Raw genomic sequence first — 20569 nt, forward strand, 5'->3', positions numbered from 1 at the left:
CTTCTAGGGCAGGTCAGCTGCTGCTGCTGCTTCGAGGGTCTGCAGCACTCGAAACATGAAATGATAGATTAATTGGTAACACGCCATTTTTTTCTTTTTTTTTCCTGTTGCTGATTTTTTTTTAAGCTGCGGCATTTCACCAGGACTTGGAAAAGCTGCTTTTTCAAACCCAAGATTTGCTTTTTCTTCCTAGATAGAAATCCTCACATAGATGAGGGGACACCAAGTAGAGAATTGCTTCTAAAATTGCCTTCAATTTTTAAATAACATGTCTAAGAAGCGTTAGATGGATTTAAAGCAAGCGGCTAAGAACTGGCTTTTGCTATTGAACCTGTGCAGCTGGCATTGCTTCTCTTAAGTAAGGAAACTGAACTGAAATGTTGCTTTTCTTTTTAGAGCTTTGATATTTTTTGAACGCTGAGGAATGTATTGTGCTGCAGAAATGTAATACACCTTTAAAGCAAAGGCGGGCAGTGACTGGTTGGGGGAAAGCTTGGGGAAATAATTATGAGCATGTGTCTCCTGGTCATGGCCCAGCTGGTTATCTCTTCTTGCTTTTGGCTTTATTCACAATGACTCATTTGCAGACAAAAGAATAGGCACTGCGAAAAGGCATCGGCTGTGCTAAAAACCTGTCACTGCCCTGAAGGAACTCACGAAAATTGTTGCTTTTCTGCAAAGACATTGACAGCTTAAATTGCATTTAGATTTATACCTCAATGTCTCCTATAGGCTAATATTGAAGCAATAGATGGAAAATTACTTAAGCAAGCGTTTTTCTTTCTCCTCACATGTAAGTGCATATCAATGACTCCTTTGTTTGGACTTTTGCAGAATACAGCAGGTGTTACTCCTCTGGAAACTTCCACAGACCATTCTTCCTAGTAAGTTTTTCATTTGCTTGTTGATGTCTCTTTTAAAATCTGAGGTAGTGTAGGACAGGATGTTGGGCATTGGAAATGTTTGGGGGATGGATATAGACAAATGCATGTTCCATAAGAATTATGTGTGTGCTTTAGGGTAAGTCCTGGTACACTGTTTGTTTTTTGATCCAGAATGTGTTTTGAAGTGATTATATGACTGATTGAATTGTCTAAGTAAGATTTGCTGATTGTGCTAGGCAGTGGCTTTAAAAAAATTAACAGACCTTTAACTTCATCTGATGAATTTTGCAAATTGACTGTATAGTGATGCAAGTATCATTATTGTGTGGAATACACAAAAATTGTTGGTTACACATGTGTGATAGGTTGGCTGCTGATAGATAGTCCATGTTATGTGCACCAGATCAGATGGATGCAGTTGATGAAAGGCAGTAATTTTCCAGCCTACAGGAAGGGAACAGTGGTAGGAGTAACAATACTTCTCAAAGATCTATTGGGCATTGCTTTTTCAGCAGAATATGTAATGAACAGTATATTCTGTGTAAATTAGTTGTGCATGGAATTGGTTTTTTTTCTGCTGTTTAGAAGAGGAGCACACATGCACAAAATGCTGAGCTGTGTTGAGTTACTTGAGTTACCCTGAGTTATTTGAGCCACAGAGCCAGCCCCTCCTGTGAGCCTACTGCTCCTTGTAATTGTACTGAATACTCCATGTCCATAGGCACAGTGATCCCCTCTATGAGGATGGTTTGCTAAAAAAGGCAGTTTCTCCTCCAGATGTCCATTAATACCATGTGTGTTCACTGCCCCTCCGGGGCCTTAGAGGTCTCCTGTACTTCTTTCAACCCAGTTTCCTTCTGTCTGTGTTCATTCTGCTGGGAAACCCACACAACCACTGCAGCTGTTTCATTTTGATAGGAAGAGAGCAATAAAATAAATGGAAATCTCAGATATTAGCATAAATATCATATGTTTGCAAGCAACTGGTGGGGTTTCTGTTCATGGCAGCACTATCTGTGCCACACAAAGCATTCAGGAATGCCAGTGGAGAGAAAGCAAGCTGAGTGTGCTGGAAATGGGACACAAGAGTGAGGCCCAGTAGGGTTGCACATTTTTCCCTGCCCTTGTAGGCTGCTTGGGCTCCAATGCAGTACTGCTTGCTGGCCTGAATAAGGGAGCAGCTAGTAAAGAGATTCACCAGATGCCTCCTCTATCTCCCCCATGTTTAGTCCCAAAGGACGATTGTTTTAACCCTTTGTTTTTTAACCACTAGGCTAACAACTAACCTCAGGATAATCATTATTCCCTGCAGCAACTGGCTGGGTTTCCTCAGGTACCTGACAAAGAGATGCACTTTTTATCAAAGAGATATCCCTGATGAACAATAGCTTTGTAGCTGTGTGGGTCTGTTTGGACATTGTGTAGGTTGAAAAACTGACAGTATTCACTTTCTCTTTCATGGTGTTTTTTAAGAGCTTTTCCTCCAGAAAGTAATTTATGGGACTGCATATGACCTGGTTTTCCTTGCCTGGAAACTAAAGTCATCTTTGTGATCCAGACACTGTGTAATTCCACCTCCATAGCCAGTCCTCTGATGTGTTTAAAGGTTTCTCTTTACCCCAGAAGTACAGCATTTATCCAAACTAAACAGATACATGTGCAAATTTATCCACAGCAAACAGATATAACCACAAACATTTCCAAATTCTCATAAATTTGAAACACTCTTGTACATCAGGATGTCAAATATTTCTATTAATTGGAAAATCTGTGTATTTTTATTTTTTCCAATTTTCCAGCAGTCATGCTTTGGCCTCAGAGTAGCTTTGTGTGAGAGTCCATCTTATTCTGAAGAGCCTGGTTGAGCACAAGAACTGGTATCAGTTTAGCTTAGCTTTTAGGAAAACAGTCTGCCTTATTGCTTAGTAAGTTTTTTGCACCTGGAAAGGCAATTTATACCATGGCATTGTCAGTTATTCTTTTGGAGAGAAAATAGGGAAATCTAGAAATCAGATGTGCTTAGGTTCATGACTAGTAAGGGGATTTGCAATACATTTCCAGTCTTTAGAAACCTAAGAAATTAAAATTGTACTAATTCTAACACCATTCTTTTTGTATATATGCATAGTAGACCTAAAGTTCAGGATTTTTTATTCCCTGTAGGGGAATCCTCTGACAAAGCTGAACAGAACTGTGTACATCTGGGAATTTCTCTGACAATTAAAACAGTGTTAAATCTATATCCCTTACTATAGCTTCTCTGCATAGTCCTCACTGAGGGGCTTCAGAAACTGTTCAGGGAATCTTGAACTGTAGTGTTGACTGGGAGGCTCAACTGGGTGAGATGACCCCCTGAGCAGCTGTGCTTTGTAAGCATGGGACAGGCATGGCTAATGTTTAAGGAGAGAGAACTGGAAGCTGGAAGGTTTTGTGTACTTCCAGGTAGCCAATAAATTTCATTGTGTCTGCAAAGAAATCATGTATCAACTCTGTGGCTGTTGTCTCATCTGTAAAATAGAGGAGTACTTTCCTGCTGCCTTTTTCCAGGGGGACTAAGACTGGAGAATTCCCTCAAGTGGAGGATGCTTTGGTAGTACCAAATGCAGAACACTATTGCAATGTATTCATAACCTCTTCATCAGCACCAGTTCTTCATGCACAGTCTATTCTGTGTTCACAAGTGTGGTTTTCTCTTACTTTACATGAAGCTCTCAGCAAACAGGTGTGACCTCCTGGTGTCCCTCTCCTTTTTGTTATGTATTCTAGCTCCACTTATTCACCCAACTACCATGCAGTGAAGAGGGAGTCAGAGCTAGCTGTGGGGGACCCTGCTGCCTTGGAGAATGAAAGGCAGATTTACAAGAGTGTGCTGGAAGGTGGAGATATCCCATTCCAGGGGCTGAGTGGTCTCAAGCGACCTTCGAGTTCTGCTTCCACAAAAGGTGGGTGGTTAGAACATTAACCTCTTCTCCATTCTGCAAAGTGTCAAAAGCCAGGTGATATGGGCAAACTGTTGCAAGGTTTAGAGTCCTATTCAAGCCAGTTGAGATTTTTGCTATCCTTCCTGTTTGCCATCCCCAGTGTTCCCTCTTTTTTTCTCTCAGACCACAATGGCCAATATTTTTAATGATGCCTTTAACTGATCCAGGTTCCTCTTCTCAAGAGAGATCATCTCCCTCCATTCAGCACCTCAGCCATAGCCCACACACTCATGTTCTTCCTCAAGGCTGCTTAGCCTGGCCTTGCTATCCATCTGCTCCCACTGCCTTGCCATTCTAGAGCCCTTCCCTGGCTTTTCTGTTCTTCCCACAGCAGTATCTCAGCAGGCCTCACCAGTCTGCTGGCCTGGCTACCCTGGTGTAGCTGGTGCCCTGTCATGCACAGCCTCCTGCCTGCCAGGGCTGTGCAGAGAATGCACTGACACTGAACCAGCAATTGCTGCCCAAACCAGCCCTGCAGGCTCCAGGAATGTGAGCCAGAAGAGACCAATCTCCTCCTCTTCCCTCCCCCTGTTGCAGACTCTCTAAAAGAGACAAGGAAAAGCATGACTCCCATCAGGGAATTGTACTGGGGAATGTATCTCTGAGCCAACTTCAACCTAAAAATGGCTTGAGATGGGGAGAGGACTGGAGAAGGAATGTGCTGGGTTTCTGAACTGCTCTCCCTAAAAATAGTACATCATACCAAAAAGGTCTCTCTGTCTCCATCTTCCAGCTGTTTTTCAGCATTTTGTCAGGCCTGTAGGGCAGGGAGTCAAACTGGATCTGAACAAAAAAATCTGTTCAAACTGTTCCCCAAACTGCAATTGAACCTGAATGGTTATTTTGACATTTAAACTTGAACTCAAATCGGAAACAGACCTGAAAACTGCAGTCTAAGCTGAAACCAGACTGAATCCTATTAAAAAAAAAAAAAAACAACACAAAAAAAAACCCCAAAAAACCCCCAAAAAAGCAAAAAAAACCCCAATGTCCTAATCTGACCCTTTCAATTTTAATGCGGCCATGGCCAGCCACATTGTCTGAAGGACACTCAGCTTATTCCTAGTATGGGGAAGCTCTAAGCAGTCATCTCTTGGGCGAGGTCAGCTGATGTGGTGTGCTTGTGCTAGCACAGTCAGCCTCTGATTGTTTTCTTCCTCCCAGGAATAAACTGTTTGGCAAGCACTGTGGTGAGACCATAGTAGGTGTGATTTTAGTCTTGGTATTAAGCCATTTTTGCAATGTTAGTGTTTCTGCATTCTTGCTGACACCCTGATCCTGCCCAGAGTTCAGCTGCCCTTTTCCATGGTGCCACAGCTTCCCTGGAAGCTCATGATGCTTAGCACTTTTTAGGAGGGTACCTTAAAAGTGCTCCAGATTTGCTTCTGGCCAAGCCTCTCATTTTAGAAACGTTAACAGCACTTCACCTACTCCTCTAAGCGTGGCTTGTTTTGCAGTTTCTTCCTACTTTATGTTTTGGAATTTTGTTTCTTTAAGGTGCATTTTATGAAATCCAAGCATGTTCTTTCTCCTTTCTCAATAGCTTTCTAGCACTTAAGCTAACAGGTTGTATTTATTTTATTCTGCATGCTTACCAGTGGATCGTAAAGGTGGGAATGCTCATATGACTGCACCCTCTTCAGTTAATAGCCGAACCTTTAATGCTAGTCATACCAGTATGTTAGGTCACGCATGTAAACATAAGAAGCCTTTATCAGCTGCCAAAGCCTGCATTACTGAAATCCTCCCTTCTAAATTCAAACCCAAACTAGCAGCTCCAGCTGTTCTTGTGCAGGACAAGACGGGTATCTTGCTGGCTCATGAGAAAGCTCAAAGCTGCGAAAACCTTCGTAGCTCCACTGCCTTGTTTGATAATAAAAAGGCTTTCATGGTAGACATAGGGGAAAGCATAGAAAACATCTTTATGAAGTCGAAGCAAGAGTATGCCATTAAATCTGGCAGTACCATGAGCCTGCAGGAGTATGGCGCCAACTCTAGGAAAGGCTACCTGTTTGCTGCCTCCAGAAAGAGTGGGGTGGAGTTTACAACACTCTATAAAGACATGCACCAGATCAACCGGTCCAGGATCCATTTGGACACAGTTTCCTCCTGCAGCGTGAAGGATATTGCATCTCAGTTTGAGAATGAAGCAAAGGACAGGATTGAGCACAGCCTTAGTCGAGAGGATTCAGAGCAGATCCCCAAAGACACTGTTTCCTCCCGTATCAGTGCCTTTGAGCAGCTGATCCAGAGATCCCGATCAATGCCCTCACTTGACTTTTCCATTGGGCAAAACAAACCCACAACCTCTCTTCAGTCTAAAACTTGCCTGAGTGCTGCATACTCTGCAGAGATTCTTCTGGATTTGTCAAAAGCACACCAAGAAGAAAAGGATGTTGCCGGCTTTGCAGATAAATCCTCCCGCTCCTGCAGCAATGTGGAAGACACGGCTTCGGATGTCAGTGATGTTATCCCTATGGACACACTTTCAGCTTGCACTGATGAGATAGATCTTCTCTCAAATGCCTCCAATGACAGTGGCAGCAGCAGCAGCAACCTGAATGGGCCTCAGAAGCATAAAACCAACAGATGCAAAGGCGCGTGTCCAGCTTCCTACACCAGGTTCACTACCATCCGAAGGCATGAACAGCAGCAGGTCTCCAGGAACCCTGATTCCAAAGGGGATATCTATGGGGACAGGCACATGCTCCCCAGAAATGTCTACCTAATGAGCCCGCTCCCATTCCGATTGAAAAAGCCCTTCCAGCACAAATCCTGCAGAACTCCACCCCCAGACTGCCTGGCAAGCCTGGCAGTGCCCAGCCCTGAGAACCCAGATGACCCCATAGAGCTGCAGGGGAGTGTAGGAAACAAGAGTCACCACTCCCAGCACCACCCTTGCTGCAGAAGCGGGCCTCTTGCTCCCAGGCGCCTGTCCTCCTTTGACATTGTGGAGAGGCTTAGCTACTTCCCCACCATGGGATCTAGCCGGGATAGCTTCATGGGCCGGGCTGACATTCCTGACTCCTTAAACAATGGGAACCCTGTTTCATATGCCCTCTACCACAGCCTGGACACAAACAACAACCCGCAAAGTGAACTTGGGACGTACCTAGGAGGTGGTTTTTGTGTTCTTTACCGGTGTTCCTTTATCTGTCTTCTTTCTTCCATTCTCCTCCTCTTTTCTTCCACAACCCTTGCATTTTTATGTCCCACCTTTACATTCCCTGACTCTCTGGTTTTCTCCCCCTAGTGTGTCTAATGTCCTTCTGCGTGTCTTGCTGAGCAGTTTTGTTCAGGGCTCGTTAACAGCTGCACTTCTGAGAAACAATTTCCGCTGCATTTCTAATCACATCAGGTTGAGTTTATCTCTCAAACAGCTCTGGGGATGCAAGAATCTCAACATGAGATATTTCTAGTCCTGTATAATTCACACACATGGGAATTATATACCAAACCCAGATGATTTGCTTTAAGGAGTGGTTTCTCAAGGTCTAGTTGTGTGTGTGTGTGTGTGTGTGTGTGTGTGTTTTAAACTTTTATCAACAGTAAAGTACCAAATCATACTTTGATGACAGTGAATCTTTTCTTCACAAAGTCCTTCTATGTCTTTACTCTTTCCTGTATCATTATTTTCTCCCTGTTCTTGGATCTTTGTTCACATGTAGAGCCCAAAAGGGAAAAAAATGAAAATGGCTAAATAATGAACATCTGATTGGCAATTTGGTCAATGGCAATTGAGAATCATTACTGTCATAATGGAAACAAATTGTTTAAAAATATTTATTTTTTTCCTTTCTGGTTATGCTAGATAAAGCCATGTGTATTTTAACTTCCTTATGTTGTTTTGAAGTAGATTCAGAATCACCAAGGCATTTTGCACCAGTTGATTACATGGAAACTCCAGAAGAAATCCTCCGCAGGCGGTATGATGATAAAGAGGTAATGCCCTCCTTTATGGCTTTATAACAGTAGTAGCAGCTCCACATACAAGAAATACAGCATTCAGCCTTACATAAGGATAGCTTATATGTCCTTGGCTCTGTGTCCTGAAAGTTAGAGTAACAAACAGTAACTAGTGTGTTTTACTTTCAGTATTCTCTGCCACTGATTTGCTGTGTAATGTGAATAGTCCAGTTCAGCTTGTTTCAAATAAAACTGATAGTTCTTATCAATTACACAAAATTACATATGGAGGCTTTAAGTAACCTAAAATGGTTAGAAATGTATGTGAGAAGTTGTATAACACCCTCATACTTGCAGAAAAAGATTGGTAATCTGTAATTGTTCTTCATGCAAGCCACTTGAGTCAGTATTAATCAAACTGGTGAAAACACTATTATTCCTGTGGTGGTCCTCAAGTTTTGGGCAGTGAGTGTAAGATGTTTTAAGCTATCAGAAATTGGCAAGTTTTCCCCCAGTGCAAACTAGAATTCTTTGTGGTGTCTGAAGTTGCTGTCAACAGAAGGTAGCAGTCATTTTTGAGATGGCTGGGTAACAGAGGGACAAGCTGAAATAATAGGAAAACCACATAGACTTTTCAGCACTGAGTGTATTCAAGTTGAGTTAAAGAAGTTATAAAGTGCTTGCTTTCCTGGAAGATGGAACTAATTTCCCTTGCTGGTGGGGGGCGGGGCGTAAGTTTTGCTTTTAGTGTTAACTTTTTTAGTTCAGATAATGTTTATACATGCTTTGAAATATGGTAAAATCTGTTCTTAATTCCTGTGTGAAAATGGTTTTTTGCTGTCTTCTCCCCTGAAAGTTAGTAATTCCCCCACTTCCAAAATGCAGCATGCAAACTCACGTAAGATAAAAAACCTGGATTCAGTAAGACCTTCTGGTTTCAAATGAGTTAGCACACAGCTGAACTCTTCAGCCTACAGTCAGCCCCAGAAGGTGGAAGAATCCTTCTGCGCAGATGTACAAGAATGCATTTTTCCATTTAATGTGCCAGAGACTTTAGAAATCCAAACTAATTTTTAGGTGTTTATTTACTTCGTTTTACAAAGTGTGTTACATGAGCCCAAAAGAAGTATGGGAGAAACAGAATGTGGTTAGGCACTCTCCCTAGCTCTTTGCAAGGCTGAGGAGAATTTGGTGCCTCAGAACTCAGTGGGGCTGATTCAGGTCTCTTGGAAGTCAATGAGAGATACTTCTTTTTGATGGAAGGGGGTTTGGATCAGGTCTTTGCATTATCAGCAATCTTCTTAGAAGCTCCCAACACCTGCCCAAAACTTGGAAACACTCCTCACTGACTTCCATTAGCTTTGGATCACATCCTCTGTATGAGCTAGATTTCAGTTATGCCATAATGATGATGTACCTTCTGTGTTTGTAAAATGAAAAGGTGTTGTTTAGTTAGTAGAAACAATATTTGATACTGAGCTGCAAAGCCCCAGCTATTTGCAGGGAACTCAGGAATCTTAAGTCAAATTTATGGCAGCTTTTGAATGCCTTTAACTAGATGATTTACTGCCCATTTTATGCAATTTTATGGCAGAAACTTTTAGAGGACCAGAGACGGCTTAAACGTGAGCAAGAAGAAGCTGATATTGCCGCTAGAAGGCACACAGGGGTTATTCCAACGCACCATCAGTTTATCACTAATGAACGATTTGGGGACCTCCTAAATGTAGACGATACTGCAAAGAGGAAATCTGGGTCAGAGGTCTGTTTTGGTTACCTCAGTCTGCTGCTTGACCCAAAGCAATAATTGCCTCTCACAATGTTGTGCTTTAGGCCGACATTAGCTCTTCAGAGAATGTCGTTTGTTGTTTTTTTTTCCACCTTCCCCTTTCCCATTCTGGCTTCATTTAGATCTGCTTTGACTTTTATGCCTGGTAAATTAATTGATATCTCTATACCAAGCTGCATATATTAAAGCATGCCTGCTGAGAATTGCTGGTGCCCTCCTGTGATGCATGCCTTTAAATATCAGCTACTTAGTCAATCGAAGGCATTCTACATCTTTTACATCATATTGCTACATTGTCTTCTTGTCTGTGCCTTATGCTTAGAAACTTCATGTCTTGTTGATCCTGGCCATGCGGCTGCACATAGTTGTGGTTTTTAAGAAATACATTGTTTCTCCTCTTGAAATATGCTTCACATCCTTTAGAAACATTCAGAAAAAAAGTCTCAGCATGTTTCACTGCGTTCAACTTGGTTGGACTTTTTCAGAAAGAGACAAAGGAGGAGGTACATATTTTTTCCATGAGCCCAAGGCACTTTTCTGGAGGGCTGGATGTTGTGTCCAAGTGTTATGGCCAAATGCCTTTCCTGCCTCACATGGATTCCTGCTGGGCTCTTGACGGCAGGTCTGTTTCCCCAGAGGTGCTGCACTGTGGTTGTGGGTGAGATGCTCACCATATGGATGGAGTACACCTGTCTGCCCTTTAGTTTCAAATGCTCTGGAGCCTCATCAACATGACTGCTTTGTATTTTATGCTCTGTTGCCAAAAATTACTGTAAAATTGTCTGAATATTCTGTGGCCTTTAGAAAATTAGCCAAGTAAAACTTTTAGAGCCCAGGCCTGCTGTCAACATTCATTTTGATTCTTTAGCCGATGAAGATTTCTTTTAAACATTTCCCTAATTTTATTCATATTTCCATTTCACCTTTGTCTCTTTCCTACCAATTGATACAGAGTACATGGGTCACATTGCAGTATTCAGCAGGGCCAGATAATAATAAGAGCCACATCAAATAATATCCTACTGTTTTTCCCAGCTAGTAAATTTTGCTTTTCCATTCAAATGTCAAGAGAAATTTGGTTTTGGAGCCCCAGTAACTGTAGTTACTGGATCAGCTTTCATTCATCAGGGTTAGTCACATTAAAAGTTGACTGCTGTTACTTCCGCTTCCTGTAGAGCTCCTAATTATTGCTATGCCAGAAGTTGGCACTTTGTGTCCTGATGGGAGATGCCCATCAAGCATATTTGGACTGTAATACCAGTTGCACGCAAGCTTGTAGCAGAATACCTGCATTCAATTTCCTCCCCATGCTAATCTTAGCTGTAGAAGAGTTTGGGTGATTTTCCTCAGTCCCTCAGAAGAGGGTTGAAAACCTAATTATTATTTTAATATATTGATATTTTTTTTTATCTCCAGATGAGACCTGCTAGAGCCAAGTTTGACTTTAAAGCACAGACACTAAAGTGAGTACAGCTTGTTGCTTCAACCTGGAGTGTTCTTCCTCTGCTTTTTCCCCTAGGATACAGCATTTTTGAAGTGTCATGTGATTGGATTCATGTTTTAGGGTGTCTTCCCAGTTCCCAAAGCAAAGTTGTCCATAGTAAGGTAGGGAAAAGTGATATGAACCTTGCAGATCATAACATCTAAAGGACTTTTAGAAAAATGTCTTCTTTCTCAGCGCATCTCTATCCCCCATGATTTTATGGACAAACCTGCATTCTTTACTGCAACAAGTGAGTGCTCTGCCTGTGGGTGGGTGGAACCACAGGAGAAGAGCATCCTTTCTTTTCACTGTGCACAGAATAGCCCATGGGCAGAAGTTAAACAGACACCCAGCTCTAAGCATGTGGGCCCCTGGCTCGGTACTTTCCTGATTCAGGACAAAGAAGTGTGCAGAGTGGTTATTGCTCTCCTGGCATCTACGAAAACATCAGCAGATGTTTCAGATGTCATTGTTGTACCTCCAAGCCCTGTTGTGGTCCTTTGGGTGAATCCCATGGCACTACTTGTTCTTTTTGGAGAAGACTGCTGTGAAGAAAAGGCCTGGAAAGCCTCTGTGTCAGCATGAGCCTGGAGTAGCTCTCATTTTAATATTGCTAGAGAGGGAAGAAAGAAGAGCAGAATTCAGTGAAGGACCTGCATGAATGAGCTAATATCCAGAGAATATTTTTTATGTTCTATAGGTGATGATTTGTAATAATTTAAATAACATCTCCCCAACACTTGTAATAAAACTGAGGAAGATTTAGGTGTAGCTGTTGTGTCCCTTGAGTAGAACATACCAGAGTGCCAGACAAAAGTAAAGCAGAGCTTGTAAAAATCATCTTGGAAAAGGCTGTGTTGTTTATTTTCCTCTGGAGACCCAAGTAATAAGTTTATGAGCATAGTACAAGCTGGCCACAGTTCCTCAAGCTGCAGATGTTCATAATTTTAGCACTGAAGCCTGTGGATTGAAATTCCAATTTTTAGCCCAGTTGAGGTCAGTGACTACTCAACCATAGGCTGACCATCAGTGTAATCATTGCAGGATCAACTTCATCATGTGACTATGTTTATCTAATTAGCACACTAGCTCAGATTAAAATCATATGTCTCTTTGGAAGGTGTTTGTGACATGACTATTTCAAAACTTGAATTGAGGGCTGCTCATCATATGCAACATGGAAAGTAGCCAGTGTCATATTCGACTTGAGCTTTACCCCATTGCTTCTGGAGAGCATGTGGTTATTAGGACCCTCACAGGCCAACTTTTTTAACAGAATGCCTAAAGAACAAGAGAAGTCTTGCACATCACAATATGAACAAAGTAATGCTCAACAATTAGCTTGTGCTTTGGGTGGAGCATGATGTGTATCAACGTGGTGATGGACACATTGCTACCTAGGGATTGCTGGACAGAAAAAGAACACATCTGTTCTCCTCCAGTGAAGTTCTGATGGAGTGCTTGTGTTGTTAACAGGGAACTTCCTCTGCAAAAAGGAGATATTGTTTACATTTACAAGCAGATTGACCAGAACTGGCTCGAAGGTGAACACCATGGCAGAGTTGGCATCTTCCCACGATCATACATAGAGGTAGCTGCTTTCCTTGCAGGTGTTCTCTTTGTCCTCTCCCTTTCTGCCTGAGACCAGTTTATGGGCTTCATGTATGAGACTTCGCTGATTCTGTTTGTTCATTCTAGTTCCTTCCACCAGCTGAGAAGGCTCAACCCAAAAAGCCATTACCATTGCAAGTATTGGAATATGGAGATGCTATTGCTAAGTTCAACTTCAATGGGGATACCCAAGTGGAAATGTCCTTCAGAAAGGTAGGACTTCCGTTGTGTTGATTAATTGAATCCAGACATAATGATGTTTTTTAGCACTAGTAACTTGCAATTTCCAAATGAAGCTCCAATAAAATGGACTCTGTATTCAGGAAGGATTCCTCCTCGTCACCCATGTTTTTAATCCACAGTCATTATGTAGCGCATTGCAGTTTTTGTTGCAGGTAGGCTGAATCAAGAAGGGCCAATTGTTTCCTTAGGTCCAGCTGAGAAGATACTTTGAACAGGAGTGCTGGAAACTTGGCTCTGCAAGGCAAATTGGATACTTGTTGACAGGTCTTTCCGGGTTGGTTAGATTCAGTGGAGGCCCACACAGTTACACACTTGCAGTGATTTAGAAAAGAAGGAAACTGGATTCACTAGCCCGATCCTCCTAGCCAAATCATTGAGCAAGCCAGGTTCTGCAGTACTGAAGTGACTGGCTAGACTGACTGCAGAGTAAAGGTATGGGAAGGGGTTGTGTAATGCCTGTTCAGAAGAAAGTCATCCATATTTAGATTAAGTAGCAGAATTTCTCCATCCCGACCAGCTTTTTGTTTTGATGCTCAGATTAGATCTTCTCTGTCTTCTCTTTTTAATTATATATGAAGGTGAGGCTTGCAGTGTATATTAAGGATCTGGAAGTTACTTTGTCAGCAAAACATGGAGAGACCATAGAGAGACCTAGATTAAACTGCAGACCTGTGCATACTTTCTGTACACGTCATATGCCTGAGAGTCTCATGGTCAGCCTGAAACTGCTGGCTTCCATTTTTAACTGGCTTTTGCAAGTAGGATCTTGAAAATGTGAGCATAACTGAGTCTGCAGACAGACCAAGTCAGTACCAGAAGATCTGCTATTTTTTCTTTCTCTGAACTGAAAAATATCACTCCCACTCAGAGTTTAGGATAATTGGAAATAGGCTGAGAACCACCATTTATTTGAGGTCAGCTGCACCAAGATTTAAAATGTAATCTGCTTTGGAATGATGAAACATGTTAAAATCAGAACTACGTTGCTATTCCTTCCCACAGGGTGAAAGGATCACATTGATTCGACGAGTGGATGAGAACTGGTATGAAGGAAGAATCTCTGGCACCAGTCGCCAAGGCATCTTCCCCGTCACTTACGTGGAGGTGCTCAAACGGCCAGTGGTCAAGAACGCCGTTGACTATCCCGACCCACCCGTGTCCCTCTCCCCCAGCCGCAGCATGACAGCTTCACCACAGGTACTAGCACCAGATGCAGCCAGGTTCAACACCTTGCAGAACAGTGGGATATTGCCATTCTTGTGCAAGAAGCAATAGCTGAAAGAAAGCTGTATTTAAGACTAGAATTTTGTGCGATAAAGCGACGTGCTCCTTGCAGTAGCCTTCAACTGCACAAAGAGGTGATGTTTCATTTACCAGAAAGGTTAATGAATGGATCATTTGGGGATTTGGAGACTCAGCTTTTTATCTCTGTTATGTAGCTTGAATCCAGGCCAGGTTGAAAGGGCTGCAGTTCACAGCCATGTGATTAAATTTCACTATTGGAGATGGAATGAATTAGTGATCCAGAGTGATCCAGCTTCACCTGGAAGCTGTGTTTACACTTCACACACCTTTACTGTGATGAGGGCAATTTTATGTTATGACTATTAGAAGTGTCATCGTCTGTAAGGTTTTAAGAAGTGCTAAAGTCTGTAAGAGTCATTATATTGATCCAAATCAGCTTGAATTAAGCTGTATGCCTGGACCTGTATGATCTAACTCATGACCAAGCTTTCTGGGGACAGGGTCAGAAGAACAGCCTGTATTATGTGAAACTGCTGCTACATGAACTCAGGTTTTGAGAGCACGTCAGTCTGGGATCTTCCATGACTATTAGATTCACTACAAACCATACTGCAGTTCAAAGAACAAATCAAAATGGCAGCGGGTAATTATATGGAGATCCCAGAATGTTTGCCATGGCAAACTTACCAGGGAGATAGTGAGTCTCTAAATCCCTTTGTTTTGCTCCCATCCTGCAAATACTAATGCCAGAGGAAGGTCAACATACATGTCTGGGTCATGGCCATGAGGTTCTGGTGCATTTCCTTCTCACCCATGGGACCAAAACAAGGTCAAGACTGCAAGAAACATAAGGGGAGAACTGGGATTGTGAGGAAGGGATATATGGTACAGAAAGGATAGGAAAAAAGATGCCATGACTCATGCCTTTTGTCTGTCTGGATCTTTCCTAAAAGGAGTGTTTTCAGTCTTAGCCACAGTGTAAAGAGGAAAAACTTGTTGCTTGTTTGGGATCCTCAGTCAGAATGGACGTCAGCTGAGCTTTTCTGTGAGCTTGGGAGCTTCTCCATAGCTCTTCCCTATCTTCCACAAGCTCCCTGTAAGCTTCTCCCTTTGATGGAAGGGATCATATCCATCTTTTTTTAGTTTCCTATTCTTTTTATTCCTCCCCTATAAAGTCAGTACTCCCCCTGGTTTTTTGCCTGACTTGGCTGAGGACTGAAAAACAGTCTGACAAGTGCTAATGTAGCTGTTCTCACCAATGCTGCTGGTGGTAAAAGCTACAGGCAGGACTTGGTTGTGTGTTCTGTCCTTTAAACACAGAATCTATTTTAATCACCTGAAGAGCTAATAGCTACAGCTGGCTTTTTGATCCCTTTCTCCTATGCAGCTTCTGCAATGCATGCTTCCTGAGGAGAAGGCATTGCTCATGCTAGAGTTGGATAAAGTCAAAGTTCATTGCAGCAGTGAATTTTGGCTGGATCCACAGTGTGAGTTGCTGGGACCCCAGCTATTGCTGCCAGGCCAGTCCAATACTGCATTCTGCCATCATTATGGTGGCTTCAACTGCTCCCTGAAGGACTTATGGTATGAAGTCAGAGGCCACTGGGTGTTTTGTCTCTTGGATACTGGCAAAGGCTAGAGAAGGGTATTAGCAGCACAGATGCAGGCTGAACTCTGTGGTTGGAGTAGCTGTGGACAGCATTGTCTCCAACACAGCAGAGCATCTATAGAAAACTGATGCATGTGGTCACAGATCTGCTTCTCTCCACACTTGCTTTCTCTTCTCTTACTTTTGCTTGGTTTTGTATTTCCTTTATTATTTTTTTTTGTTCATTTCTTTCTTTTTCTCTCCTGCTTTTGTCTCCTTCAAGTCTCCCAGCTCTGAGCTGCTTCATACTCCAACTCCTCCGCCTTTGCCTTTTGCGCGCCGCGCTTTGTCTCCAGAGGTGCAGGCGGTCACATCCGAGTGGATTGCTCTGACCGTGGGAGTGTCTCCCAGCACCACTCCTGCCATAACTCCTCCATTGCCTCCTCCGCCTGAAGCCTCCCTCTCTCACACTGACTATCTCTCGCCTTCTGCTGCAGCCAGCCCTTCCCCCACAGTCAGCCTCCACCATTCTCATCTCTCTGGCTCCTCGACTCCCAGGTCCATTAGATCCCCATTGCCCTCTTCCTCATCCAGACCTCAATCCTCTGCCCGCAGTTTCTACCAGCCCACTCCACAAAACGAAGAAAAGTTTGTGGACTCCCCTTCTCCCAGCGTGACTTACTCTAACTCCTCTCGCTGGGCAGTGGAGAGCCCCGAAAGCATCCTCGCAGAGCAGCGTGACACCAGTGCCAGCCAAGCCTGGCTCCAAAAGGCAGGAGAGGGCAGCAGCCACCCTGAGCAGAGTGCTCATGCTGTCCCCAAGATCTCTGTTGAGCGCTGCCTGAAACCATCCCAACTAGACATGCGTGCGAGTCCAGAAAGGAGACCTGTGGGTTCCTCTGAGGACAACCAGTTGTGTCAGGAGCTAATGGCTATTGTTCAGGGAGGTAAAACAGAGAAAAGAGACATGAGAAAAGGTGATACAGGAAAGTTTCAAAGCGGGGAAAATAAGGTACTTCTGCATGTGTGTGTGCTGCTCTGAATCGCTGATTTTTGTTTAACTGGTGGGTTGACGTTTGTGCTGCTCTGCTCTGGCAAAGCAGAGCCAGTGGTTGCCACATGTCATTTTGATGATCTTAAGACATTTTTTTCAGGGGTGACCAGTGGCATTCTCTTATAGCAGATCAAACCATTTTGGAAGAGAGCTCAAGAGCAGTGTAGAAAAAATTATTCTAGAATAGATAACACAGGATTGACACAATTAGTCACATCTAATGAGGGGATTGTCCCAGATAGTGGCTATTACCAGACCTGTCAGATGAAAGCAACACACAGGCCAACTGTGCAGAATACAGACATTTTCTTGATAATCAGAGATTTTACAGCGTGCAGTGAATCATTTTTCGTTATAGAATTTGTTGGTTTTTCCTAAAACCAAGGACCAGAAAGCATTTTAAACATAAGCCTGGCTCCTAGAATCACAAAAGGTGTCACCTGTTGATCCTGGAGCCTATGGTTTAGTGAACCTTAGTCTGGGATGTGCATGACTAAGGGGGTTTTGATTGTTATCTATGTATTGAGGGGAAGTTATTACATTTTCATTTCTAAAATTATATGAAAGGCTTTAGCCACAAAAGAGAATTAGACCTACTGGTGCTTTCCCCCAAGAGTTTTCAGTTCTATGCAGCCATATGTTACAATTAGAGGAAACATAGAGGGAACTCGCCAGTAGCTTCTACAACGCATCTTCAGCCCTTTGTATCGGATATATGCTTTACTTTGTAGCTCTCTATTGCCTTGGGGCACATGGTGGGCTACAGCCGGCCCAGTTACATTACAGTGCCCCAATGAGTGTAAGTTTGGAGAATTTGAAATCATAGAATTCTAAATACTGTCTTGGATGCACTGCAATAGCCTCCGTGACCTGCCCCATCTAGCCAACATTAAAAAATGAGAAACCAGGGTTTCCAAGATGACATGTTTCACACTGGGCAAACTTATGACAAATAATTTGATTTCTGCTTGAATCATAACCAGAAGTCTACTGAGAGCTGTGTTGATACTGTACTGTTTACCATCCAGATATATTTTAGTAGCATTTTTTAGACTTCACCTGCATGTTTAAAACAGAGTGAGGTGGTCAGCTCAGACAAACCAACTGGAAACTGCATTTGTCCTTGCATGGAGTTACTGTTGCTGTGTGTGCTTCAAATTTACTGGATAGTAGATGCTCTTATCACTAGCAGTGGTTGTGATAAGAGAGTATGTGCCAAGCTGACCAATTTTTCTTTTTTTCAAAAGACTGCAGACTCAAAAGTATTCTCTTCATCTGCTCCTCTCTCTTCCTCTACCCTCTCTTCCTCTACTGTCACAACACAGCCACCACCCAGACTTACACGCAGAGTCAATAAGCCACAGGTAATCATCTTTGCTGATTACTCTTCCATTACCTACAGTCGTTTCCATGCCATGCCATTGTTTTGTCATATGCTTATTTAGCAACTCATTGATTACACAGGTGAGATAATTTTCCTCTAAGCTAGAATTTTTATTAAAAAAAAGAAAAATTACTTCTAGGCTGTGCAGAAGGGCAAGTATGGGCAAAATCTTCAGCTGCTGCAAATCTACATAGGTCAAACCTAGGTTTCTCCTTGTTTGTAGCAGCTGAGGATCTCTTTATTTGTTCCTCCAAAAGATTAACTCAGGGCTTACTTAGTTCTGACCTTGAGTCCCTACAGCTTGATTGCATTATAAGGCAGTGTTGATGGCCTTCTTAGTAGGAATGGTGTATCACACGAAAATTTTGTTTGGGTATTGTTTAACCACCTGAGATCCGGATTCAAGGTTTGAGCATCTCAGAGCTGGGGATAAGGCATACACAACTTGGTATCCGCAATGCCAGGGGCCTGCTCTGGTCTTCTTAGACAGGATTCAGAGGTTCTCAGCTCTATTGCTGAGAGCTACAAACGTTTCTAAAGAGGGATGCAGTAGGGTCTGTGCAGCATGGCTCAGCCTCAGCACGCTGTCTGAGGTACCCAGAGTGTGGGAATGAGCAATGCTTACATCTGCTGGTGCCTCATCAGTCCTTCAAGGCAGCTTCCACAAGATGGCAATATTTGAAACAGAAAGTTCACAATTAACAAAAACTGGACTGAGTTTTTAGTGATGGGTTTGGGGAAGCAATCTTTAGCTTGATCAGTGAACCAGGCATGGTTGGTCATATAGGATGAATGTGGGAAATAGTTGCCAATGTCACTTACTTTCTTGATTAGATTAAGAGAGAGAGACAGCTTAAACCCTGACATTTTCCTATTACCTTTACTCCTTTTCTTCCACTTGAAGCTTGCGCAACTTTTTACTGAACAACCACCTCCTGCTTCCCTTTCACTTTCAACATCCGAGTCCAAAAGAATACCTATTCTGCTTCATGTTAAAAATCCACAGAAGTTTCCTGTGTTGTCCTTTTTCCTGAGCTCTGATCTGCTTGGTCATGCTGGTGCTTGCACTGGATATATGTGATCCAAAAGAACAGGAGCAAAGAGCCACGTTTAGACAAAGATTTTTCTCTCCAGTGATGATTAGCACACAGTTCTATTTTGGGTATTTCACCTGGTTGTAGTAAAACCCCAAGACCTTTCTTTGTAGTCAAAGTCAAGTCAATATTTATATTTTATATGCCTTGACAATCAGAGCATTGTCAGTGTCAAGTTAAAACTATGTGTGACATTAGCAGTAGTCTTGACCTCATTTTCAGCTCTGGGTCCACAGTTCTTTAGGGAGCAAGAGTAGTATTTATATGTGCAAATGGCTTCTCATTATCTGTGTGATCCATACAGAGGCTGATGGTTTCAGCAGAACTTTAGGTTATACCCTGGAGGCTTTTCAAAAATCTGTACTTCTCAACTGATTTTAATCAAATGAGAAAATCACTTAGCAGACATGGAAATGAGACATTACATTTGGGTTTTCCTTCCATTAGTGTCTGTCCCTGCTGTTTGAGGTACGTTATGATTTTGAATTTTAGGTTTTTTTCTCTTTATGGATAACCTCTCCAGTTATAAAATTTTGACCCAGGTTTTTTTGCAGGTTTAACACCCTTTGGTATTGGACTGGTGAAAGGACTCTGTTTTTACCTGTTACATTAAGTAAAAATATAAATTGCATTGACTCTTTAAACTGTTCTGAAGTTCCCTTTTGTTTGTTTTCACAGTCCAAACTAAAAAGAAAAAATAATTACCTCACAGCATGTGAAGGTATTTCAAGTATAACTTAGAGATAACTTGTTTCAATATGCTAGTAAAATATGTTATTAAGGAGTAACATAACCTATCAAATTAATATATTTCAGGGAACCTGCAGGAATTTTCCAATCTAATTCCTGTTCTACTCAGAGATCCTATTAGCACAGTGTCACAGTCAGCAGTGGTGCCAGCAAGAGTGTGAGCAGTGTGGTGGCTTTGGCCCTGGGGCTGGACTGTGGCTGTGGGGTGGGGAAGGCAGGACTGGCTGGACAAGGGTCCCCATATCAGCAATGTGAGGGATGTTGGTGGGACCCATCTACTCCTTGGCACTTGTACAGAGCCACTCCAGCAGAGTGGTAATTTCACCTGTTTTGGCTGGTAGAGGGGGAGCATATGAGGTGGATGTTCAGACCCCATGTTCTCCAGCACAGACCAACTACCCCTAGCGTGTTCCTTGCTTTGCACCATGTTCAAGGTAAACTTACACCTCCTCCAGTGGTTTTCTGTTACTCCACAGATTCAGCACAGCAGGGTTTCTGCTGAGTGCTTGCTGTCCAAGGCAGAGCTGCCCAGCAGGCAGCAGGCCTTTGATACCTGT

The 20569-nt window shown here is 42.7% G+C and overlaps 1 protein-coding gene across 29 annotated transcripts in view; it reads left to right on the forward strand.

The window, feature by feature from the left end:
- Positions 1-20569, forward strand: part of SORBS1 (sorbin and SH3 domain containing 1) — a 161695-nt gene that overhangs the window by 132843 nt on the left and 8283 nt on the right. For 26 of the 29 annotated variants that reach the window (XM_050976179.1, XM_050976175.1, XM_050976187.1 and 23 more), the window contains 8 exons: positions 835-884; positions 3651-3826; positions 7722-7807; positions 9366-9533; positions 10977-11023; positions 12520-12634; positions 12742-12867; positions 13900-14094. In XM_050976179.1, coding sequence (XP_050832136.1) covers positions 835-884; positions 3651-3826; positions 7722-7807; positions 9366-9533; positions 10977-11023; positions 12520-12634; positions 12742-12867; positions 13900-14094 — 963 coding nt within the window. Of the gene's footprint in view, positions 1-834; positions 885-3650; positions 3827-5463; positions 6985-7721; positions 7808-9365; positions 9534-10976; positions 11024-12519; positions 12635-12741; positions 12868-13899; positions 14095-20569 lie in introns of all 29 variants that reach the window. The other 3 variants (XM_050976186.1, XM_050976188.1, XM_050976196.1) reach the window with 2 other exon arrangements.

This window comes from Serinus canaria, chromosome 6 (genome assembly GCF_022539315.1).
Source record: "Serinus canaria isolate serCan28SL12 chromosome 6, serCan2020, whole genome shotgun sequence".
NCBI classification, from domain to species: domain Eukaryota; kingdom Metazoa; phylum Chordata; class Aves; order Passeriformes; family Fringillidae; genus Serinus; species Serinus canaria.